Source organism: Ovis aries, chromosome 1, assembly GCF_016772045.2.
Source record: "Ovis aries strain OAR_USU_Benz2616 breed Rambouillet chromosome 1, ARS-UI_Ramb_v3.0, whole genome shotgun sequence".
Classification (NCBI taxonomy): domain Eukaryota; kingdom Metazoa; phylum Chordata; class Mammalia; order Artiodactyla; family Bovidae; genus Ovis; species Ovis aries.
This window is the reverse complement of record NC_056054.1, coordinates 94919047-94946840: the sequence shown is the minus strand read 5'-3', so window position 1 is coordinate 94946840 and position 27794 is coordinate 94919047. Positions and strand designations below refer to the sequence as shown.

Genomic DNA, 27794 nt, shown 5'->3' with positions numbered 1-27794 from the left:
GTATGTTTCATATATTTAATTCTCAAATAGCACAATTCTGAGAGTGCAGCTACTTAATAAATACTTTTGACTTGATTCAGTTTATAAATCAGCTTTCAAGGGTTAAGTGAGCAGAGAACAGCAGAAAATAGGAGATTTAAAGCTACTTTTCTCATCTAGCTAGAAAAATAGTTCTCTCATGTTAGAAAGCTAACTTTAAAATACAGTTACAGATAAGTTTATAAAAGATAAATGGAAGAGAATAGTGGCTTTGTTTTTTCAATCTTTCCTCTTGCACTGTTTTTCCTGTGTAAGAATCCTCACCCCAATAATCTATCTCATTGATTCTTCCTCTCTCACAAATAAATTACTAAGACACTTCTGATAACAAACTTGAATACTACTCTGATGCTTTGTTGACAAAACCACTATCAAAACTGTCTTTGAACCTACTTCAAAGACACTTTTAATAGTCTGATAGCTGGCTAACTATACATTCATTTATGTATATGGAGAATAACTTTACAGGCAAAGGAAGATAACAGTAGCTATAAAAAGAATTAACTGAAACTACTACAGGAAATGACAACAATATCAGCAACAATATCTGGCTTCTGGATAACAATTTACTATCTTTTCCCTCCTCCCATCTCGGTATTATAAAACTTTCAAACCTACAGAAATTTGGAAAGAATTTTACAGTGAAAATCATACACATTCCCTTTCTAGATATTACCATTAACATTCTGTAATCTCCTTATCACAAAGCTATTACTCTATTCAAGTATTACTAAAATAGTCCCCTAGAAAAAGCATCTAATTATTCAACTTAGCTAAGTATCAAGAAAAACATACTCAGTAAAAATGCTTGCAGGACTTCCTGATGGTACAGTGGATAGGAATCTGTCTGCCAATGCAGGGAGTAAGGGTTGGACTCCTGGTCTGGGAAGATTCCATATGTCATGGAGCAACTAACTCTCACCGTAACTACTGAGGCCCTGCACCAAAACTCCTGGAGCCTGTGTGACCTAGGGCCTGAGAGTCAGAACTACTGAGCCTGCGTGCTGCAACTACTGAAGCTGGAACGTGGCTAGAGCCCACATGGCCTAACTACGGAAGCCCGTGTACCTAGAACCTATGCTCTGCAACAAGGGAAGCCACTGCAATGAGAAGCCTGTGCTCCACAACCAGAAAAAGCCCACATGGAGCAACAAAGACCCAGCCAACCAAAAATAAATAAATTAATTTAATTTTTAAAAAAATTGCTTGCGAAGGGAGAAACAGAAGTCTCACTAGAGTTTGTTTTTTTAAACCAAAACAAACTTAGGACAAACTTCAGTCAACAATATTTACTGGAGTTTTGAGAAGATTGTTGCCACAAACTTTAACTCTCTGTCATCTCTGCTCTAAGAAGCACCAAGATTAAAACATTTAGAATTTTACTTAATAGCAAATTATTTGATAGTAGCAAAATAGATGACATTAGTTAGTTTTAAGGGAAAATAAAACATTTCTAGATAGAAAAAACTAAGATTAAGATACTTATATGCAGTTAAACATAATTCCTTTTTTCTAGATTCCTTTCAAAAGTATATGATTAACGGACCACCAGTAAGTGAATAAATAAATAAAATGTGGTTAGCCAGCCATATAACAGAATACTTATCGAGAGAAAGGAATATACTGACGCATGCAACACCAACTGATCTAAAAAAAAAATTTATGCTAAAAAAGAATGTCAAACAAAGATAAGTGCATAACGCATGATTGCAATTATATGAAATTCCAGAATAAGCAACCTACAGTGACACAAAGCAGCTATGTGTTCAGGGACTCATTGGAAGATGAGGACAGAAATGTTCCATATTACCTGTGGTTGTAGTTACTCAGGCTTATATACTTCCCAAAATAAAATGAACTGTACACTTAGAATACTTTAATAAAGCCAATTTTTAAACTTAAAAAAAAAGATTGATGGAAAAGAAAAATAATCTTATTATGTGTTATTGCTACATAAGCACAATTTGAGTTGTAGCTCCCTCTGCTGCAGGAAAAGAAAACTGGCAAGGACATTTCAAAATACAGTTTGGAAACTGAAAAAATACTCATATTAAGCAGTGAAGTGAAATCCATTGTGTGTGTGTGTATCCCTTAGCGTCTAATATTTAGATTGCACTGACATTGTGGTAAGTCCTGCATGCTTAGTCACTTCAGTCATATCTGACCCTCTGTGACCCTATGGACTGTAGCCTGCCATGCTTCTCTGTCCATGGGATTCTCCAGGCAAGGATTCTGGAGTGGGTTGTTATTTCCTTCTCCAGGGAATCTTCCCAACTCAGGGATCAAACCTGCATCTCTTATGTCTCCTGGACTGGCAAGCAGGTTATTTACCACTAGTACCACCTGGGAAGCCCCAGGTTAAGTCCTAAGAGGGATTAAAAAATGTGGAGACCATGGCTGTGGTCCTTCAGTATACCACTTCAGGAGACTGGACTACATAAATATAACACTTGAGCAATGATTTGCTCACCTGACCTCATGGTATACTAGCTATTCCTTGTCAGGATAGGTAATTCCTTGATCCCTAATTGCTTCCATTAAGTGGTTTCCTGAGTCACAGATATCAGTGGTTCCCGAAGTGTGATCCTCCAGACGGCAGCATCAGTGTCACCTGGTAACTTGTTACAAACGCAGATTCTCAGACTCCACTCTAACCTGCTCATCAGCAACTCTGGCGAGGGAGTCCAGGATCTGTGTTTTAAGAAGCTTTCCAAGTGACTCTGATGCATGCTCAAGTTTAAGAACCACTGCCCTAGGTTTACCAATTTCTGTGACTTGTAACACCACTTAGCTTGTACTGTTTCTGCTTTTTCTCCCTCATCTTGGCAACTGAATCTGTGACTCTCTACTGAAAACAGGTCAACTTTCTTGATTCCCTCACTTTTCACATCTTGCCTTCTTTTTCTTGCTTTATCAGTTTCTTGACTTATTATTAGCTATATTATCTAGCACTAACTGAATTCACACACTGAGTCTCAAGCAGGAAATAAAATAGGTCTATTAGTCTCTTCTTCCCACTCCCATTTTGGCAAAATCTTATAAAATTGCTGTTTTTCCGCTCTCGCTCTCTTGGAATCAAATAATTCCAATGCTTTATCCCACAAATATTTAATACTGAAACAAGTATATATGACTTCACCACTGATGCTGGGGATACAACAATAACTAAAATACACAAAAACACCATCCTTGTCAGTTCATATTCTAAGGCATATATTCTTATATCCCTAGGGAAATTTTATACTATGTTAGAATATAGATGCTATGGTGAAAATTAAAGTAACAGAAAATGAGAGAATAAGAGGACAATTTGAAATTTTACATAGGAAATCAGGAATGCTTTAAAAATTAGTTAGAAATGATAAAGTGATACAATTAAAAACTACTACTTAAGATTTGAAACTATAAGATGCCTAAAAGAAAACAGAAACAGCTTCTTGACAGGGGTCTTGGCAATGAATTTTTTGGATATGACATCAAAAGCACAAGCAACAAAGGCAAAAATAAGTCTAACTATATCAAATTAAAAAGCTTCTGCAGCGCAAAAGACTCCAAAAAATGAAAAGGCAACCTACAGAATGGGAGAAGATAATTGCAAGTCATGTATCTGGCAGGAGTTAACACCCAAAATATATAAAAAATACACCTCAATAGCTAAAAACTAAATAACTCAATTAAAAACAGGCAAAGGAATTGAGTAGACATTTTCCCCAAAATACACAGAAATGGCCAATAGCTATAAATGCAAAGATGCGCAACATTATTAATCATTAGGAAAATGCAAACCAAAACCACAATGAGATATCACCTCACACCTGTTTAAATGACTGTTACCAAAAAGGCAAGAAATAACAAGTGCTGGTGAAGATGGGGAGAAAAAGAAACCCTTGTGAACTGTTGGTGGGAAGGTAGTACAAGTCTTGTACATAATGTTCCACACAAAGAATACTTAAATGATGATGACGATGACATAAGAACATCTCATTCCATACAGTTCTTGCTGTATAGTTATTAGGTTTTCACAGGGACAAGCACATGCACATACAGGCAAGTTTAGTAACTAAACAGCATGATGATCTATTCATTAAGTGGAAGTGGATCATCCTCATGCTGAGTAGGCTGAGGATGAAGAGGAAGAGGAGAGGTTGGTCTTGATGTCTCAGAGGTGGAAAGGAAGGCAGGTACTCAGTATAGCTTTATGGAAATACAGCATAAATTCTGACTTTTTTCCTTTTGCATTTCTCTAAAAATGTTTCCATGTGGTACCAATTACTCATATCATAGAAGGTCCATGTCATAAAAGAATTCAAAAGCCGTCTTAAATAATCAGAACCCTCCTACGAGGTACTCTAGGGTCAATTTGTTTCCCGGAACTACTTCTTCCACATCATCTGCCACTGGTTTGGAAGGGCTCATCTTCTGTTAATTCGTCTGGTGTGGTTGTCTAATAGCTCTTAAATTTCTGCAAGATTCATATCTTGAAACCCCTCACCTCTTTTTTTAATTTTTTTCCCCCATATCCACAATTTCTCTCATGATTTCCTTGACTGGCTCTGTTGTAGATCCTGTGAAGTCATGCCTAACATCTGGACAGTTTTCTCCAGCAAGGATTTACTGTTTTGGGCTTGATGGCTTTCATGGCTTTTCTTTAACAATGATGGCATCTTCAAGGCTGTAATCCTTCCATTCATGATGTCTCTACTGGGGTTCTCATTCACAGTATTAAGTCTTTTATATAAGTACCCTGTGTAATGAGCCTAAAACATCGGTATGACCCCCTGATCTAGAGGCTGACTTAGAGATGTTGTGTTTGGAGGCAAGTAGACCACTTCGATGCCTTTGGTGGTGAACTCTGGAGTTCTAGGTGGCCAGGGTCATTGACCAATAATGAAAGAATTCTAAAAAGCAGTCTCTTACTGGCAAGGTACTTTCTGACTTCAGGGACAAAGCAACGATGAAACAAATTCAGAAAAGGGTTCTCCTCCAGGCCTCCTTATTGTGCGACCAAAAGACGGTGTTTTTCTTTTTCCTTCAAGGCTCAAGAGTTATTAGCAGCTTTGTACATCAAGGCAGTTCTGATCAACCCAACTGCATTTGCACAAAATAGCAGAGTTAGCAGTTAACAGTAGAGCTATCTCTTCCTGCCTTAAATCCTGGTGCTTACTTGTCTTCTTTACTAATAAAGGACCTCTGTGGCATCTTTTCCTCCTAGAATAGGGCTCTTTTGTCTGCATTAAAAACCTGTTTAGCCAGATATTCTTTCTCCTCAATGATTTTCTCAGTGGTGTCTGGGAACTCATCTGCTGCCTCTTGGTCAGCAGAAGCTGCTTCTCTTGTTATCTTGACATTTTTTAAAGCCAAAATCTCTTTCTAAAATTTAGTAAACCATCCTTTATTGGCATTAAATCCTCCAGCTTCAGATCCTTCACCTTCCTTTTGCTTTGTCTTATACTCATTTTTTTCCCCTCAAATTATACTAGTCTATAGGAATGCCTTTCTTACAGCAATCCTGCATCCACATAAAAAGCTGCATTTTCAAGGGAAGATAAAAGGTATTTTGCAAAAAGTGCAAGGTTTTTGTGTCTGCTGATCTAGCTGCAGAGATGAATCCATGAATTTCTTTTTCTTTCCCACAATCATCCTTACACGGATTCATTTATCATGCAGTGAGAAACCCTAGCCACAGACCTCAATCTACAGTAAATGTCAAGCAATTCAATTTTTTCTTGCAATGTCAATGACTTTACTTCTTAGGAACATGTTCGGCATCACTAGTGGCACTGCAGGGGTGCCACGGTTATTTACAGTTCAGAATATTCCACTAAACATGATGAAAAATATTTAAAAACTACGAGACCACTTTTTCCTTGATAACACAATTTACTAGAGAGATGAACTGCTCCTATGGAGATGATTAGCATCACTCTTCATTTTAAGCATATATGCAAATCACTGGACTGCAAATATAGTGCCATGTATATAGTCTGTGTCAGTGTGAGTTTTGAGAAATTTTAATTTTAATAATAGATCTGTATATATTTCATGGTAGTCTATGATAAAATAGACTAGTATGTACACATACTTTATGAATTCATGATGTACCTGATTTTTTTCCCTTAATTTTTGCAATACATTTGCAAGTTTTTTCAAATTGCCACCAAACTCCAAAAAACTTTCCAATATATTTATTAAAAATAACCTATATATAAGTGAATCTGCACAGCTGAACCTAAGTTTTTCTAGGGTCAACTATAACTATCTTTGGGAAGTAAAACTAGATGCGGCATACAGAAAAACTTTATTTTTCATTTTTTCTGTTCCATACTACTTAATTCATTTTGCTACATCCACAGACTATTTTTATACTTTAAAAATCTCAACATTCAAAAAACTAAGATCACGACATCTGGTCCCTTAACTTCACAGCAAATAGATGGGGAAAATGTAGAAACAGTGAAAAACTATTTTCTTGGGCTCCAAAATCACTGCGGACAGTGACTGTAGCCATGAAATTAAGACACTTGCTCCTTGGAAGAAAAGCTATGATAAACCTAGACAGCATTAAAAAGCAGAGACATCATTTTGTTGACAAAGGTCTGTCAACTCAAAGCTATGGTTTTTCCAGTAGTCATGTACATATGTGAGAGAAGGACCATAAAGAAGGCTGAGCACCAAAAAAGTGATGCTTTCGACCTTGGTCCTGGAGAAGACGCTTGAGAATCCCTTGGACAATACGGAGATTGAACCAGTCAATCCTAAAAGAAATCAACCCTGAATATTCACTGGAAGGACTGATGCTAAAGCTGAAGCTCCAATATACTTTGGCCAGCTGATGCGAAGAGTCAACTCACTGGAAAAAACCCTGATTCTGGGAAAGATTGAGGGTAGGAGGAGAAGGGGGTGACAGAGGATAAGATGGTTTGATGGCATCACTAATCAATGGACATGAGGCGAGCAGACTCCAGGAGATGGCTAGGGACAGGGAAGCCTGGTATGCTTCAGTCCATGGGCTCACAAAGAGTCAGAGATGACTTGGTGACTGAAAAACAACAACAACAGACTAGTTTTATACTTTAAAAATATCTGTATTAAACAACCGTATTAGCCTTGATTACTGAGGAGCTACACAAGACAAAGAAAACAGATGTTTATCTGACTAATTTTAATGTGACAAGTGCTATGCTCTTCATTCTGTATAGTTCAACAAACGTTTGTGGAGTGTATGTGCACTCTATCCCAAACATGAAGCAGTGATGATATTAATATTTGCAGACTATCAAAACAAAGGAAGTACTATAAATATACACAAAGATGGCTCAATTCTGTCTTAGTTTTGGAGAGGACTCCCAGAGACAGTGATATTTGAGCTAGACCTTGAAAAAGTAATAGAATTTTGTAAGGGATATAAAAAATAAATGATAAATTTCATGCACAAGTGAAAGCAAGAATAAAGACACACACACTCAACAAATGTTTGTTGAAAGGTACAGAATGAACAGCATAGCACTTGTCACATTAAAATTAGTCAGATAAACATCTATTTCCTCTGCCTTGTGTAGCTCCTAAGAAATCAAGACTCATGTTAATTGTTTTTAATACAGATATCTCTAAAGCATAAAAATAGTATGTGGATATAGCAAAATAAATTAAATAGTATGAAACAGAAAACATACAGTAGGCAGCTATGGATCAAATAAATACAGGGGGAAAGTGGTGCAGTAGCAGATGTGACTAGAAAGGTACATGCAGAACTCACTCAATCTTAATCATTCAGTAAAACAGGAAGGAATATAAAAAACACAGAAATAAGGAACAAACTTTTTTGTCCATCTTTCTCACTTGTGCAAGTATACCTGTAGGATAATGTCTAGAAGTAGGATTACTGAGGCAAAAATTATATGCTATTAATAGTTCGACACGTTCTTTGTAAAAGATTTCCCCACCCACAACAAACAATGTACACTGTCACTTCCAGTGCTTTTAAGTGACTAGATCCATACGTTCTTATGAATACCAGAATGTAAACTTTTAAAATCTTAAGTAACTGACAGTGAAACATGGTATTTAATTATTCATTTCATTTCTTTATGAGTGGGTCAAATATGCATTTTTCATGTATTTATGGTATTTCCCATCTGTTTTCCAGTGAACTACCTTAAGCTTTTCCTTATAAGAAAATTTACCCATTGGCAAGCTAAAGTATTGCAAATATATTTACACTGTAAAAGACAGTGTATCAACTGTCTTTTACTTTGTCTGATGTTCTTCCCCACCATTCCCCTCCACAACCCTTGCAGATGTTTATTTTTCTGCAGTTAAAAATTTAAACCTTTTCTTCCATGGTTTCTGGGTTGTGTGTCCTGCCATCTTCATCCCAACAGCTGGGGAGTAAAAAAAAAACTTTGAGTTGTTTTAGAATTTTACTTCATTTTTAATATTTAAAGCTATGTTTTATATAATTTCAGTTTTAGTATTTACAGGAATCCAGTTTTTTTTCTAATGGATAATTTTTCTAACTTCATTTATTAAATTATTTAACTTTTCCTTAATGATCTGAACTGCCTTTTTTCAAAGATGACATTTCCACATATAAGTGGACTTATTTTTGAAATCTATCCTGTTCCACTGTTTGTTCTTACATGACTTTTAGACCTTTTTAATTAGCATAGCTTTATAATATACTTTTAGAATGATCTATTTTATATACAAATATTGTATACTATATGATATTAAGTAGGTTATATTTTTCATTATCTACAAGATTTGTCTCATGTGGTGATCATACTTTGTCAGCATAGCTAAGATGGAACTATATTTGTCAGAATTACTTTCTCTGTACAATTCTGAGTTAGGGTTTGCTACAAAAAACATACATATGATGTGGAGGAAGAAAAAGCATGAGCCATTATGCTCTCAGGGGCAGTGCAGGGTTGCCACATGCTGTTAAAGTTATGCATATTGTCAGTGATTACCTGGCTCACCTTGGAGGTGTGGGGCAGCTGCAAGACCTGCAGTTTCTACAGTTCCTACTGGAGCTCCTCATCAATTTCTCCAGTTTCCAAGACAGGCTTGTATAGCCCCATGGCAGAAGGTGCCAAGTACTTTCTGCAAGTCACCTGCTTATCAATACTGGAGGAAGTGAGACAGATGTGGGATCGCTTGTCCTTGTGAGTTCTCCAGCTTGTCCTCATTCTCCTTTGCTGCACATCTGCCTTTCTTTCCCCAGCTCCTAGCCACACTGTTCTATAGCCACTTTATACCTTCCACCTTGTATTTTGTGCCAGGTATAACTCTAAGGGCTGTGCTGTATTAATCCTCATAACAACCCTTTTAGGTGATACGATTATTAATTCCTCTTTTACAGATGATGAAACTGAGGTAGAGAAATGAAGTAACTTGTCCAAAGTCACACAACTATTAAGAAAAAAAGTTGGGAAAAAAAGATAAATATGAACTGGTTAAGAATACATGGTTAGATGTCTTTAATGTTTGATTAACTTGGGTATATACAGAAAAGACATACCTATTAAATCTGCATGACACAAAGCTGGAATAGATAATACACTAAAAGAAAAACTCAAGGGTTCAAAAAATTTTCAATTAAGTAGAATATGTTAAATCTACCAAAATAAAATTTAATGATGAAGGAAGGGAAAGGGTAATTAAATTTCAGAAAAGCTAATCATACCAATGTAAGAGAAAAAATAATTATCTTAGTTCATATTTAAAAGAAAAAAGACCTACAGCAAAATTTCAAGATATATTATCATGGCTATCATAAAACAGAATACAATACTATCTTCATGTGTAAGTATGGCTGAGTCCCTTTACTGTCCACCTGAAACTGTCAGAACATTGTCAATCAGCTATACTCCAATACAAAATAAAAAGTTTCAATAAATAGATGGTTTTTTAAGAAAGAATATAATAGTATCTTGCACTAATGAAGGTATAATGAGCAACTTAGTGACTAGTACTCTGCACTGGTTTATTCACATCTTATACAGTGTTCAGTCTAGGAAACCATGGAATCATTCTCCAGAGAAACCAACCAAAATGGTATCAGAAACAAATAATTCAGAAACTTGTCATCTTTAGCCTAATATATGCAAATATTTTTAGTTAACATCCATGTAGAAGACTCCATATTTCCAAATGGTAAAGCATGGAACATAGAATAGAACTCACAGTGAAGCAGATTTTTAACTCAATATAAGAAACATGCTTCTAGTAAACAGAATTCAAATTGGAAAAGTTAACTGTCACTATTTGCAGATGACATGATACTATACACAGAAGATCCAAAGGATGTTATCAGAAAACAACCATCAGAGCTCAGAGCTCTGGAATGAATTATCAGAGCTTAGCAATGAATCTGGTAAAGTTCCAGGTTACAAAATTGATACAGAGAAATCTGCCGCATTTCTACACATTAACAATGAAAGATCAGAGAGAGAAATTCAAGAAGCAATTCCATTTACCATCATTCTTTGCATCACAAAGAATAAAATATCTAGGAATAAACCCACCTAAGGAGACAAAAGATCTGTACCCTGAAAACCATAAGATGCTGATGAAAGAAATCAAAGGAGATATAAACAGATTGAAAGGTATACCATGTTTGTGTTTTGGAAGAATCAATACTGTCAAAATGACTATACTACCCAAGGCAATCTGAGATTCAATGAAACCCTTATTAAATTACCAGTGGCTTTTTTCACAGAACTAGAACAACAAAAAAAAAGTCTCAAAATTTGTATGGAGACATGAAAGACCCTGAAGAGTCAAAGTAATCTTGAAAAAGAAAAAGGGAACTGGAGGAATCAGGTTCCCTGACTTCAGACTATACTATAAAGCTACAGTCATCAAAACAGTATGGTACCACATAAAACCAGAAATATAGATCAATGGAATAGGATAGAAAATCCAGAAATAAGGCCATGCACCCTCAGTCAATTAATCTATGACAAAGGAGGCAAGATGATACAATGTTGGAAAGACAGTCTCTTCAACAAAGGGTGCTGGGAAAAGTGGACAGCCACATGTAAAAAAAAAAAAGAAAAAAAAAAGAAAGAAATTAGATCATTCCTTAACTCCAAACACAAAAAGAAGCTCAAAATGGATTAAAGACCTAAATGTTAGACCAGACACTATAAAACTCTGAGGAAAACATAGGCAGAACACTCTCCAGTATATATCACAGCAACATCTTTTTTAATCCATCTCCCAGAATAATGGAAATTAAAGCAAAAATAAACAAATGGGGTCTATTTAAACTCAAAAACTTTTACAGCAAAAGAAACAATAAACAAAATGAAAAGACAACCCACAGACTGACTGGGAGAAAATATTTGCAAATGATATGACTGATAAGGGATTAGTCTCCAAAATTTACAAACAACTTATTACATTTAATAGCATCACAACAAGAAACCCACTCAAAAAATGGGTAGAAGACCTGAATAGACATTTCTCTAAAGAGGACATACAGCCAAGAGGCACATGAAAAGATGTTCAACATTGCTAGTTATTAGCGAAATGCAAATCAAAACTACAACGAGATATCATCTCACACCAGTCAGAATGGCTATCATCAAAAAATCCACAAACAACAAATGTTGGAGAGAGTGTGGAGAGATGGGAGCTCTCCCGCACTGCTGGTGGGAATGTAAATTGGTACACCCACTATAGAGAACAGTACAGAGGTTCCTTAAAAAACTAAAAACAAAACTACCATATAACCCTGCAATCCCATTCCTGGGCATACATCCAGAAAAAAACATGGCCTGAAAAGATACAAGCACTTCAAGGTTCCTGCAGCACTGTTTACAATAGCCAAGACATGGAAACAACCTCAATGTCCATCAACAGAGGAATGGATAAAGATGTAGTACATATAGACAATGGGATATTACTCAGCCACTAAAAAGAATGACATAAGGTCAGTTGCAGCAACATGTGTGGACCTAGAGAGTCATCTTGTGTGAAGTAAGTAAGACAGAGAAGGAGAAATATCATATGACATCCTTTATATCTGGGATCTAAGAAGAAATGATACAAATGAACTTACTTACAAAACAGGAAAAGACTCTCAGACTTAGGAAACAAATTCATAGTTGCCAGCTGGTTGGGGGTGAGGGGTGGGGTGGAGCGATAGCTAAGGACTTCAGGAAGGTCATGTACACATTGCTATATTTAAAATGGATAACCAACAAAAACCTACTATATAGCACATGGACTCTGCTCAATGTTATGTGCCAGCCTGGATGGTAGGTTTAGGGGAGAACGGATACATATTATGTATGGCTGAGTCCCTTTGCTGTTCACCTAAAACTATCACAACATTGTTAATCAGCTATACCCCAATATAAAATGTTTTGGTGTTAAAAAAAATAAAATTAAAAACATGAATGTGCTTCTAATATTAATAAGAGAAGCTTCTGAACAATGTAATGTTAGCCTTATAAGGCAGTGATGTGCTTTATCATCTAATGAGATTAACAAAACACCTTATGACATACTTTTCTTTATGTTGTAAAGAGATGTGTAGCATTGGGAATGTCCATATGTAGAGAGGAGGAATGGACTGCAATGGTGTTTGCTGGATCTCTAAATTTTTTGTAGCTCAAAAAATTTCTTTTGATTCTAGGCATAAAGACAGCAACTGAATTTGAGGCAGGGAAATAAGCAGTTTAATTTATTTTTACCTGATAACAAAAGCAAAACCAGAAAAGGATCTAAAAGAATAATACCAATTAAGGTACATCACAGTATACATTTTGATGTTGTTGAAATACATATTAAGATATTCATCTACATATGTATATGTATATATGCACTTAATAGCCTACTTAATATTATACTGTGAAGAGTCTGTAATATCCATTGTGGATGTGCAATAACTTATTTAACTTTCCAACTAATACTAACCCAACAGTAACTTTTTATAAACATTCAATAAACATTCATGTACATAAATCTTCTTCCATAGCCTTGACTATTTAAGAGTATTGATGTATTCTTATTTGGCTTTCCAAGAATTCTGCCATTATTTTCAAATACTGAATTTTAAGATAGACAGGGTGAAAAGGCACACAAGCAAGACACACAGGCACACATATGCAAAATAATTTCTGCCCCAGAGATTATGATACCAGTGAAAACAGACACACCATAGTAAGTTGGTCTTGATTTTATGCATTTCTTTTTTAACAGTAAATTTGTTAAGACAATGTTAATGCATAGTAAAGGGCTAAAGACAAAATAAAGGTACTCTTATCTGACGAAGTAAGAGTCTAAGTCATTCTTCCATAAGATGAAACTAAAAATTGAAGACTCAACTATATAAGACTTCACTATATACTTGGAATAAAATTTACTGGAATAAAACATAGTCACAATTGATCATGTACTGACCACATAGCAAAACCAGCCTACAGTTTAAAAAAATTTTACAGCATCTACTTACTTTAATGTTTCAGCAAGAAAGAAGCTCTGCTGTACATCATCATGCGTAGGAGTAGAGGAGTATACATCCTTCACCCCAGAAAATCCGCCACTGACTCGGCAATACTTTTCAATAGCCTGTGAAAGAGATCAGACAGGCGTCAGTTCCACAGAATTTCAAGTTTTGAAGGACAAGTTAAGGAACTATAGTCAAAAGTTCAAAGAATCTCCATGAGAATTTTACAGTTTCAGAATAAGACTTTTTAAATCAAATGGAAATAGCCTTGTACTAGAAAAATTAACTGAAGCATCCTGTTTGATGTATGTCTCTCTCTCCAAAACTCTTAAATCTTTTTAAGACATTTTATATTTTCCTAAATTAGGAGTCAAATTTAGTCTATTCACACTGAGTCAGAGATCTGTCTGGTACAATAAAACCTCATTAATTCTGACAAATCAAGAGGGAAGTCAGTTTGAATTAAAAATTTTAAATGCAACTTTATCACTTCCAAGGATAAACAACAATCCAAATCATACTAAAAAGTGTATTACTGAAGGAGCTCTCCACAGCAACAGCAATATGGTATTTACCGTAAACATACTATATGCCAGACAGTGTATTATCATAATCCTATGAATTAAGCATTATAGTTGATATAAACTGGCAGGAAGAGCCCACTCTCACACCTATTACAAGAATAATCACAAATATTGAGAGCTAACAATCATTAAGAATTTACTATATGCTGAAGGCTTAAGAGCTTTAAACCTATTAACAATTAAATTTCTAACAACCCTATGAGGCTATCTTAATAGCTTTACTATTCAGATGGGAAAACTGAGGCAAAGAGTAGTTTGCTCCACATTATTATTAACTACTATGTTCTACTGCCCAAAGGGGAGTTCATATTCTTAATTTGTCTTTCTTCATCTTTGAACATATCTGAATAAAATATTCTGAATTAAACAGAATCTATTCAAAACCCTGTTAACTCAAAACTATCAAACATTCTGCTTTTGTAGGTGTATTACACTTTACAATTAAGCCATACAGAGAAAGCTGAAAGCACATATGGTTCTTTTCTTTCTCTACTCCACCAAATCCAGATAAACTGAATGAAGGTATGGTTATTTAACTCATCATTTTGCTGTGGCTTACTGTTTCTAGCCTTGCTACTTTTCTTATGTGGTCTTCCTCCTTTTTGAAGAAGAGCTAATTAACATTTAAACTATTCATTTTTACATAATTCCTCTAAATAAGAAGCATTAAATGTTAGGGGACATTCATGTCATATTCATTGCGGGATTACCTTACCTCTTTCCCCTATACTGGAGAACGGAATGGCAATCTACTCCAGTATTCTTGCCTGGAGAATCCCATGGACAGAGGAGCCTGGCGGGCTACAGTCCATGGGGTCGCAAAGAGTCAGACACAACTGAGCAACTAACACTCACTCACTTCTCCTATATATTGGTTTACCTCAGCACTAGTAAGCCGTTACTACACAACAGAAGTGTGTGTGTGTCCTATTCTCAAACCACTGTGCCAACACTGTGTCTCTTTCTCAACTGCAGCAGGACCCTCCTGCACAAAGTTCCCCTAACAGCTGTGTTCCCAATTCTGGACCCAGGCAGAGAAAAGCAGCAACAATAAATGCTCTGTCTGTTCCTGCTCTGTATTTGTAATCACCTTGCTTCTGTTAATAAGTCTCTTAAACTCCATAAAGAACATCTACATCTGAATGACAAATGACACATAAGTGTCCTCACCTTAGTTCAAGTCTTTCTCACATCATTTCTACATTATTGCAATGGTCTCCAAAACCCACTAACTTGCAGATTACAATCAGATCCTTTTGTTGTGTTACTCCCCACTAAAAAGTCTTCAACAGTTCCTTCCCCTTTCAAAAACCTCTAGAAGTCCCAGGATGGACTCTTAAAGATAAGGAGTTTTAGTGGGTAAGAGATGGAGAAGAAAAAGATCAGAGAGATTGTGAGCTAGGCAAAGGACCTTCTACCCCTACTTTGCAAATGAGAAGCACTTGCACAGTACATGAGAAAAGTGTGTGTGTGTGATGTCTGAACACTGAGTAAAGCATTCATGCCTTGACCTGACATGCAAAACTATCTACATAATGGCTCCAAACTTTTGTTTGTCTAGTTGACCCGTGAAACCTTCTTTTTACATAAATTGGGCTATATTCTGATCTAAAATACATCTTACACATTCTTGTCTGCACGATTTATTAACACTATCTATCTCACCTAGAATGTCTTTGGTTCTATCTAGACTCCAAGTTTAAGGTAAATAATTTGAATATGACTATCCATTGTAATTAGTACTAGTTATCATAATTAGTATCTCAGAGAATAAAACACTTCCTCACTTCCAGTGATAAGCTATACTTTCATGAAAAATCTTACTGATTTTTCTTTCTCCCAGGTACTGATGACAAGAGAATTCTCTGAAAGGTTAGCGTTTTATAAGTAAACCATTTGCTTACTTTACTTACTAACCATTAAAAATTCCTCATTTCCAATATATGTGCGTGAATAAACACACCCCGGTGGCACAGTGGTAGAGAATCTGCATGCCAATGCAGGAGACACAAGAGAGGTGGTGGGTCTGATCCCTAGGTCAGAAAGATCCTCTGAAGTAGGAAATGGCAACCCATTCCAGTATTCTTGCCTGGAAAATCCCACGGACAGAGGAGCCTAGGGGGCTACAGTCCACGGGGTTGTGGTCAGACATGACTGAGCATGCACACAACACACACACATATATGGAGAGATAGAGAGTATGTGCGTGTGTTGGCTTTATCTTTCAGTGTAGAAAAATTTTAACAATTCAATAATCCTTGTAGTGCCACTAAGGAATTACTCTGAACACAAACTGAAGTGAATGGGGGTTAATGTACCCAAGCTGTGAATCTGGGCAATTTTACAATGATTTTACTTTACTCTAGAGGTTAATCATTAATAGTCAAGTATAGAAATTTTATAATCATAGTGAAAAACTGCCATTTAAATGATTCTAAACATGAAGTAACATGGATGAGGACACATGGCACTGTAAGAGGCTTAATTTAACAGTCTTGCACATAAAATGAAATATTGGCTTATTTACCAGTGCTGCTTCCCAGCCCCACTCCCGGTATCTTGGATCGTGAGTGAATCGCCACAGGTACCAATAGGTTTCAATGACTTCTGGACGGAGGATGTAATACTTTTCAGCCTGCCGGACTGCCACAGCTTCTACTGCACCATCAAACTTGAATGATTCAGGACCAAGCTTTAATGCTGTAACATGACAGAAGAAATAAATGAGCACAATAAACCATTTTTGTTGGGTTTGCCAGAGATGTTTCCTCCCTTGAAAGAATACAGTATGAAGTAATTTTAGAGCTGTTTTATTGTTGTTGTTTTGTAAAATCAGTGACTTTAAAAGCTCCACATTTTCTTATAAATATTTCTATTATTCTGACATGAAATATTTTTCATAAATAATATATATCAACATACTGCTACATCTAACTAAAGTGACAAGAGTCTAGCAATTCTTTAGAAACAAATGTAAGGCTAGACGTAAGCACATTACATTTCTGTTTTGGTCCAAAATCAAATGAAATAGATAAATGACTGTATTGTGCAAAATTACTTTTTAGAAAGTCAAGACAATTTAAGTCTTTTTAACATAACACATACATGTAAAAAAACATTTCAGAGCTCAGATTTTGAGTTAGATTTTAGTTGCAGATTATAATCTTTTAAAGTATACCATAGTACGTTAAGAAGCAATACATTTTAAAACTTAAGCTAGTTTTAAAAATCATCTCTCTTCTATAACCTCTGTATATACAGCTAGGAAGAGGTTCAAATTGCCAACCACTAAGAATTTCATCAGTAAACTGCCTATTTATCAGTCTGAATAAATACTTGAAACTAACAATACTGTAAATCAACTACAGTTAAAGAAAAAAGAAATATGGCCATTACACATATATAACATTACATAAAATACCTTAAATGATATGATTTCCATTCAGGCTGGAATATAGTACTACATGAAAGACTTTTAAAGAACCTCTTTCTAATCACACCCAGCACTCTAAACCAGGGCAATATAAAAATCAACCTCCACTGGGATGTTGGAGTCACACACAATTACCACTCTCAGCTCTCACCTTTCTTTCTTTTTACTAGTTTGTATCCATGCCAAATAATTTCAAGGTCTCTCACTTCTTTCAAGAAATGCTAGATACTTTTATATTTTCTCAGAAAAGGTAGCATAAGAACCATGCCAAAACAAAAGCATGCTACAGTTGTTAGCATGATGTTTGCAATGGCCAAATTTTAGCATTATAAGGGTGACATCATAAACTCCAAATAATCATAATTAAAATAAAGCATTTCATATCACTGCCCACACTGAAGAAAAAACACAAAACCAAAAAACAATGTAGTGATGGTAGCTCTATTAAAAGCAAACCATGATCCAGAAGAGAGCTAAAAACCAAGTTATTATTGCTAAGTCTTAGAGAACTAAAGTAGAACCTAAGCAGGCGTTTTTAACCTGAGGACATAACTCCATGGTAGGCTTTCGAAGAGGGAGACAATGTTGTGTCTGAGAAGCCTCTGAAATTGCATGCAAAACCTTATGTGTGCTCATATAGTTCTGACCACCTCCTCAATGGGATGTAAGGTAAGGACTAACCAAGAAATTATCAATATATTGTAAGAAAACTTCTACTCAGCTTACTGACAAGATCTGGCATACAATCAAATATTGTTTGTCATTTAAAAATGTTTTTAAAATAAGAAAAGTCAAACAAACATCATAGACACCGAAATGAGAGTAATCCAATAAATAGGAAGAAAACTCATTTATTCTGGGTTTCATGTTTTCCTTTTCTCAAAGACCAGAACTGTTAAGTGATTGTATGGAGTTTTCAAATGTTAACCTTTTAAGGCTAACTTTAAATTAGATAATAATCCCATAATCATAATGATATCACTTGAATTAAAGTAGACATTGGCTGTGTGGAACTAATATTTTAGACTTCTTACTAAAATTTTTATTTCACTGATTAATCATTCATAACTTCATTCATGAGGAGTTGGTGAGTAAAAACATACAAGTCTAATACACATACCATATCCATTATTTTTGCCAAATCACTGCTTTGATGTTTCTGAGGGCATTACTTCTCAGGTGCTCTTTTGCTTAAGCAATGTTGTAAAAAATAATTTCATAACATTCTACCTCTACTTAATTTCTATTCCTTACCTAAAATTTCCCACTTACAATTGATACATCATTTCTAAAAGGAAAATAACTAATCCAACAAGTAAAAATTGAGTCAAAATCATAAATAATTCAGTGCTTGAGTAAAAAGAACTCTAGAGGATGCAGAAATCATATAATGAAGGTGAAGGAAAGAGATATGCACAAATTTTAAAAATGAAAGTAAAATATGAATTGAAATAAAAAGTCAGTTGTAAGACAGTAAGAGATAATTTTAAAGTAGGCACAGGTTTGTAAAGTCATGGGAAATATTCATATGTGTCCTTCAAGGCAGGTAGAATCTGTAGAGATGGAAAAATTTAAGTCAACAAAGGATATTTAACAAAAGCTAAAAAACACATGACAAAGAGGATGAGATGGTTGGATGGCATCACTGACTCAAAGGACTTGAGTCTGAGTAAACTCCAGGAGTTGGTGAGGGACAGGGAAGTCTGGCGTGCTGCAGTCCATGGGGTCGCAAAGAGTCGGACATGACTGAACGACTGAACTGAACTGAAAAGGCACAAAGAATATTCTTGGACATGCAATCTTACTACAGTTTGAAAGGTCTAATAGCAAGAGAAGAATTTAAACTATTTTCCTGTATCCTTTCCCATTAACTTCTCTTAAGGAAACAATAGCTGTAAAAACTCTTAAAATATGTCCATTTCTCCATGTTCAATGGATGTTGTCCATTGGATGTGTTATATCTAAACAGATTAAATTCCCCCCCCACCCCGAGATGTGACAGCACATAGTCTAAGGAAGGTTTTATTCAATTCCAATGTGAAGTAAATTAAGTTATATAATGGTCATTTTTAAAATAATGTCCAGCAGTTGTCTGTCTTTTTAATCTAGAAACCCAGATAGAGAAAGTACTATATTCTGGAAGTCTTAAGATCTGGTTTGGCATTAATTTTGCATTATACCTCAGAATATGGGCTTCCCTGGTGGCTCAGATGGTAAAGAATCTGCCTGCAATGCAGGGAACCTGAGTTCAACCCTGGGTCAGGAAGTTCTCTGGAGAAGGAATTTGCAACTCACTCCAGTATTCTTGCCTGGAAAATTCTATGCACAGTGGAACCAGCAGGCTTATAGTTTATGGGGTTGCAAAGAGTCGGACATCACTGAGTGACCAACACTTTCACTTTTCATACCTGAGGTATGAATAAACTAAAACAATGTATCAATCTAGCTTCCCATGTAGATATAATGTCTTCCCAGGTGGCACTAGTGGTAAAGAACCCACTGGCCAATGCAGGAGATATACAGGACATGGGTTTGATCCCTAGGTTGGGAAGATCCCCTGGAGGAGGGCATGGCAACCCACTCCAGTATTTTTGCCTGAAGAATTCACAAGGACCGAGGAGCCTGGTGGACTACAGTCCATGGGTTCACAAAGAGTCAGACACAACTGAAGCAACCTAGCACACAACACTAAATTACTGCTCTGTTTCATGAAGATTCAGCAGTGTTTCCTACAAACCTAGCTAAATATTAAGCAGTAGGCCATGTTTATCAGTAAGCGGAATATATGAAGAATACCAGATTCTGAAATAATGTTAATTCTAATTCCAACAAACTGAAGTGAAATCCCAAGGCAGTAATTACTGCATGAAATTAACTCAAATAACTACTAAGAAGTAGATATATTTTTAAACAAGTTAGCCAAAAATTATAGCACAGCTATAAGAAAATACAGCAGAAGATGTAATAACCTGGAGGGAAGTAAGCAAAACTAGGACTGTACTTTTTAATTAAAAGATCTAAGCTGGAGATTAAAGATAAGTAAAAACCGTGAAAGACGAAAATACAGGATACAAATCAAACAGTAATCTTTTGGGGCATACCATGGGAAAGAGAGCCATAGGTTCATTGACCGGCAATATGAAAACGACATCAGAACAAGCATGACAGCAACAACCATAGACTGCATTTTCAAAAGTCGTATTTAAACTCAAAACATTCTGTAGAAGACAGGTTGGATATTATTATCCCAATATTTTGCAGATGGAGCAACTGAGGCTTAGGAAGGTTAAATGATTTGCCTAAGACTCAGATAATAAACAGTGGAACATGGGACTTTTCAACCTAGTTCACACGTTCTTTTCATAGCATCAGTGTTTCAAATCAGCACTGGCAATATCATTATGAAATGTGAAAGTCAGAACTGTACAGTAATATGAGGAATCCTTCCATAACGCTGGTATTCTATGAATTTTTCAAAGGCAAGGAAGACATCTGTTCACACTTTAACCCATAAGAATCCAGCATAATGCTCAGCACAAAATATGTGCTTCATGTTTAATGGAATGAATGATTAATTATAATAACCATAATAGACCATATTTTAATGTGTTTGTTGCATGAAATCCTACTATTTTAGATCCAGTATTTGATTTGTGGTCAAAATTTGCATAACAAGTACTATTATCATGGGCCCTAGTACAAACACTTAATATCCATTCTGTTCCTCTATGTCATACTAATTTCAGCTATATTTTAAGTATGTATTTGATATTCTACAATATACTTTAACTTCCATTTCTAACTCAGGTCACTGAATTCAGATGCATTATGTACTAAGTTAAATCACCACAAAACGATCTCTGCTTCAATGTCCTTTTGACTTAGTTATATTTTGTCAAGAAATGGAATCTTCACTTAGTTACTGAGATAAAATGAAAGGTCAATTTCATAGTAAGTTCAATTCCTTATTATATAAAAATATGACAGATTAATAAACTAGGATAAATTTTAAACCAATCATATCAGTTTCATAGTACCTGATGATATATTGACTCTGAAACACAAATTCAGTTATTTAACTAAAGCAACAATTCAATTTCTGAAATCACAATAGAAATTCCTAGCTTTCAGTTTTTCAGGGAGCCCATTATCCATTATTTCATGCACATTCATTTTTAAAGCCAGAGGAAAAACTTGGAAAACGTTGCTCAGTGTTTCTCAATGCTATTCTTCAGGCTTTTATTTAAATCTAATTGCCTTCTCCTTCAATGAAATTCTATATTTAACAAATAGATATATACTGTTTATCTATCTATGACTAAATGCATGAATGTATATGTGCGTGTGCACAGGCGCACATACAACAATGTTTTTCACCCTCAGGAACCAACTTTTGTCACCTGTAAAACTGAGAATCATTCCATTTTTTTAGGTGAGGACACTGAAGTCCAGAAATATCACCTATTTCCCTAAAGCAACATGAAAACTTCTTTTTAAAGGCACTAACAACTTAAAAATTATTGGTGAACTAAGAGACAAACTATCAGTTATCTAGATACCAATTATATATTCAATTTAACTAATATCTTTTGGCTATTCCTATTTTCACAAGATAGGCAAGGCATGTAACCTAAATCAATTCTATATTCTTTTAAGCAACTCATTTTATAGAAGTGAAATAGACTGATTTTTCTATATTAAAATAATGTTATCCCACACATTAAGCCCTACCTATTATCTTTAAAACAACTTCTTCAAAATCTTTATTTAAAAAAACAGAATTCAGAATAATAATTTAAAAAAATATTCAGAAACACATATTTAGAATTAAAATTCAAGTTTAAAAAAATAATTTACTATGTTAGAATAAATTATTTTGAAGTGAAAAATGCCTATTTATTTTCCTTCTAATTTCTGGACATATTTTTATCCTAAGATTATTTTAAACTAAACAATTAGCATTATTAATAGTCTTACCAGTTCTGTCATAGGACTCATGACATGTACGTGCAATTTCCGCCCCTAGCTCTAAATAATGTCCAGCTTTATCCATTCTGGAACCATCTGCTCCTAGTACAAACATTCCCCCAGCAAAGCAGGCCAAATGCCCCATCTTCTTTTCCAAGTGCCCATTCTTCCATTCTCCAATAAAGGTAAGACCTCCACGAGACTTCCTAATAAGATGTTTTTCTATAGCCTATAAGAAAGAGTAGATATTCAAAATTTTAGAGGCAAAGTGTTAGTATTCAGATTTACTACATCCTTCTGGCACAAAACCTTGGTAAGATGATATTCTACAAAGCAGTAACTATCCTGAACTGAAAGACTTAATTTACAATAAGTTTGGGAATGAACAATCAAGTTACATAGAATCTTAAACAAGCATTTCAATCACTACTATAATGAGACAAGGTGGGAGAGAGGAGACTGGTCTGAAGATTACCTTTCAACCTAACATTACTCATATTACTGTTTTTCTTCTTCTTGCTCTAAATGAAATGCATAATAATCAGTCAGTTGAGGTCAGGATGACAAGTTATAACTCAGAGACCCTGCTAACTTATTTTCTATTTCATGCAACAAAATGGGAATAGAAAGAGTAACACTCAGGTTAAACAGAAAAATATGATTTTGATAATTAGTTAAAATGGCTTCTTTTTCATATAATTGTTCAAGTATTTTAAGAAGGTTTAGTAGGTGAAATATCTTAATGTTATAAAATTTAGAAAAATAAACTGAAAGTTCAAACATAACTCCTTAGTCCCTTACTTCAAAAACTCAGGCGTTTGTTTTGGAGGCTGTGCCATGGTTAAGAGAGGCCATGAGATAATATCAATTTTATCCATTCTCCTAAAATGTCAATTTTACTTCTTCCGAAATGTCAACTTTACTTAAAGGAATGGGAATGATGAGAGAAATCTTTATTAAACCTGAATATAACACAAAGTAGAGTCCAACAATCACGCTTAATTTTAAAAACGAAAAATTTTAAGAGCTTTGTTCCTTTGGACCATGTTCTTAGATTTTGTTGAGAGGGGCTAAAGATTAATTCTTCACCTTCTTTGTAAAACTATAAGGAACTGCATTAATTTAATTCTCTTTAGTAGAAATTATTATACATGATTAAATATTATACTTTTCTGATAATAAAAGGTACTAAGACTCAACTCATATTTATTATGGGCTGTTCTCTGACAAGCTCAATAACGATCAGCTTTCAAATGTTTTTTCTATATTCTTTGTCACAATAACGTTTGTTTTACAGAAACATAAGGACTATGCCTTATTCGTCATCTTACACTCCACAAGCCCTGCAGGATGCCTTCAACGATTGTTTAAGTCATTTTATAAATAAATAGTACTCTTTGATAATTTTATGTAGCCTGTTGAGCAAAGAGGGGTAGCTGATAATCATAATGATAATAAACATTCATTGTTGCTTTAAGTGTAATACTCAAGCACAAATGAAAAATTAGTTTTTATAATGAAAAGATTACTTCCTTTTGAATACAGGACAATGTTGTTGTTTTTTTTTTAATCTTTCTGGACCTCATGGTATCCAGCATGTTTTCCACATATAAAGTGAAAGTGAAAGTCGCTCAGTTGTATCCAACTCCAAAGAGCCCATGGACTATACAGTCCACGGAATTCCCCAGGCCAGAATACTGGAGTGGATAGCCTATTCCTTCTCCAGTGGATCTTCCCAACCCAGGAATTGAACTGGAGTCTCCTGCATTGCAGGCGATTCTTTACCAACTGAGCTACGAGGGAAGCCTGTATATATGTGTATATATATATATATATATATATGGCACCCAATAAATGCCTAAAGGACAATATCCATAGTTTAGATTCTAAATCTTTGTGTGATATTTGTATCACTTTGTTACTTCTGCTCATCACAGTAATATAGTATAGTAGATTTATAGTAATACAAATATACTTATAGTAATTTTTATAGTAATTTATAGTTAATTACTATTTATAGTAATATAAATCTTACTGTGTTATGAGTAAAAGATATCTAAACATATCCCCATTGGCCTGCTGGGGTTAAAGTAGAAGGCGGGTAAAGACAGGACTTTGTACCAACAATTCTCTTACAGACTCCTAAAATTTCTTGCACAGCTCCCTTGTCTCTAAAAATGAGACAAAAGCCTAAGAGTTCAATTTAAGAGTAACTGCCATTCAGAAGTTTGACATTTTTTGAACAAGTGTGAGCAAGAAAGCAATGCTCCAAAAGGACCGAATAAAAGGTATAGTTTTTGTTATTTCAAATAAGGACTAAATATAAACTTGACCAGAATATAAAATCCATAACTACACAATTTTTAAAAAGAAAGCTAACATGTAAGAACCAGGGATGTGGATACCTATAAGTATAGAGGAAGGCCAGACGAGGATGGAATAATTTAAATACACTAGTTTAGAAAGACAAATTTACAAATGATTTATCTTAAATTAGAATGAATCTTAAAATTCATAATCATTCCTATCTCCTCCATGCATATAACATGTCATTAATTTTACTATCTGTATATACTCTATCTTCTAACATAATTGTTATCAAAGATAATTAACATTACAAAAACTGCATACACGTCTCAAAATGAAAGTTAGCTAACTGGTTATTTAATAGGTGCCCATTTTCGACCTAAGGACTAATAAAAACAAGATACAGAAAACAAATATAGAAAGAAAATTAGGACACCGGAAAATAAATTTTAATTTATGAGATTAACTTTCAAAACAGGCATCATGCTTTTAAAAGTATTAATATATATAATTTTAAAACAAGGACAAATATGTTCTTTTCCCTGTAGGAAAAATTATTAAAAATAAAAGAGAAAATGTTTTCAGATTTAAATTATTACAAGAAAGCAGCAAACTATGAAGGAAAAAATGATTACACAATATATGACATGTCACACTTTATCAAAAATAAAAATATTAAATACACTCATTTATCAAATACTTACTGAATACCTATTGTTTCAGGTCATGCAAGACAATAGGAAATAAATTAGTCTGTCTTCAAAGAAGCCACAATCTAGTGGGGTTGATATGGGTGGCTATTTTCAACACTGTGATACTAAAAATACTACATTCTTCCTAGATAGTAACTTTATACCTGCATCATAAAAATTTCTAGGTTTAAAGTTTAATAACAGAATAAAATTCTTCAACTTTTCAAAATGTAAGTCTTCATAAAGAATTTTAGAAGTCATCTACTAAAGTACAGATTCCTGATTATAATTTAGTTCATTTTCTTAGTCAACACACTCCTTCAAGAAACATTTATACCTATGGCAGGCAAACCAGTACAATGCAATATATCAGTTCAACTCCTGTGCATTTTTATAAAACTACAGAGATTAGTTCCTTAAAAAGTGAGGATATATATGGGTAATAAGATCCTTGGTTTAACTTAAAGACAAAAGAACTATAACTTTGAGTAGGGGTCATTGACTAGAGTCAGAATGGTGTTGCTGTGTATAAAATATACAACTTTTAAAAGTGGTTAAATGATTAAAGGAATATGGGTTTATACTAGATCAGAAGCAAATAATTTATAAAGTGACTAACACTTGGAAATGCCACATATAAGTGTTTCCAAGAATGAAATCTGTCCCGATTTTAAATTACCACAACACTGTAGCACAAGGTTACATAAATATAAAACATAGAAGAGGGGTTAAGAGTACAGGCTCTGGACCTAGACTGTTCAGATATGGGTTCCATCACTAACTAAGCTATGCAAACTTTACTTCTCTGCACCTTGAGGTCTCATGAGTAAAACGGCAGAGAAGAGTAAATGATTTCACATATGTAAAAGGAATCAGAACAGTGCAAATACTATAAAATGTAAAAAATACTATAAGAGTTTTGTCCTCACATTTCACCTATAAGGCTCTCGATGTGTAGGTTTAATTGGTCATTTCAAAATAGAAATGTTTATGGAAAAGTATGTTAAGTCAGAAGTTTTTCCAGGCTCTGCAGAAAATAGCTACAAATAACTGAAATAAATTTTCATACATAAATATGCTACACTAAATTCTCCAACAATTAAAGTGCTACAATAAAGGAAAACAATATATGACTATTATATTGAAATACTAACAAACTCTAAGTGAATGTAAATAATAAAATATGTACAGGATGTTCATCAATTTCTATCAAATACATAATATATTTGAGATGTTAAGCAGGTAAATGTTCCGATAATAATTACCTCAACAGCATCATCATACATTTTTCTGGCTTCATGGTCTGTTTTATCCGACATCAACCATGCTTTTAGTAAGTATTCATAAAAACTGTCTCCTAGCCCGCCAACTGATGTATGATCTGCAACAGAAAAAGGATGGAGGTGGAAGAAAGAGAAGATAGAGGACAAAAAATATTTTTAATTACAATGACTATATTATGTATCAATAATTTTATTTTGACAGCCCTATTGCCAACATACTTCAAATTTAATCCAGTAGGAGGGTACCATAATCACTCTTCTCTACATCTGAACCCAATTTTCTAGAAAATCTTTTTCTGCTGGATGTGATATTTTACACGGTTAGTAGTCTTTTTCAAGTATTGATGAGTACGTGGAAGAACACCACTGACGGGAATGTAAAATGGTACATCCACTTTGGAAAACAATTTGGCAGTTTCTTTAAAAGATAAACATATATACCTACCATAAAATATAAATATTCCACCCTTACATACATCCACTAGAAGGCTTGTGTGTTCACAGCACTTTATCTGTAACAGCCCCAAAGTGAAAATAACCCAAATGTCCATCAACAGGTGAATGGATAAACAAATTCCACAAAGTGGGATTACATTCAGAACTACTGATACACACAACATGGATGAAGCTCAAAATAATTATGCTGAGTTAAAGAAGCCAGAAAAAATATAAGTACATACAAAGGATTGCATTTATAGAAGATTCTAAAAAATACAAACCTATCTATAATGACAGAAAGCAGATCACTGGTTGCTTGAGAAAGGAGTGAGAAGAGGAGTAAGAGAAAAAATCACAAAGGCGTATGAGGAAGTCTTTTGGGGTGAACATATGTTCATTATTTTGATTGGAGTGATAGTTTTCATAAGTATATACTTATTTTAAAGCTTATTGAAATGTATACTTCAAACACATACAGCTTATTGTATGTCAATTTTACCTTAATAAAACTGTTTTTACAAAAGCAAGTAAACAAAATAAAAAGGATATTTGGAATCAGTAACATCAACAAACTTAATTTGTTTTAAT

The 27794-nt window shown here is 34.5% G+C and overlaps 1 protein-coding gene across 2 annotated transcripts in view; it reads right to left on the bottom strand.

Annotated features, from left to right (window-relative positions):
- MAN1A2 (mannosidase alpha class 1A member 2) overlaps positions 1-27794 on the bottom strand; it is a 157992-nt gene that overhangs the window by 13869 nt on the left and 116329 nt on the right. For both annotated transcript variants that reach the window (XM_004002381.5, XM_042253114.1), the window contains 4 exons: positions 26751-26866; positions 22496-22715; positions 16613-16785; positions 13508-13623 (listed from right to left, as the gene is read on the bottom strand). In XM_004002381.5, coding sequence (XP_004002430.1) covers positions 13508-13623; positions 16613-16785; positions 22496-22715; positions 26751-26866 — 625 coding nt within the window. The remainder of the gene's footprint in view (positions 1-13507; positions 13624-16612; positions 16786-22495; positions 22716-26750; positions 26867-27794) is intronic.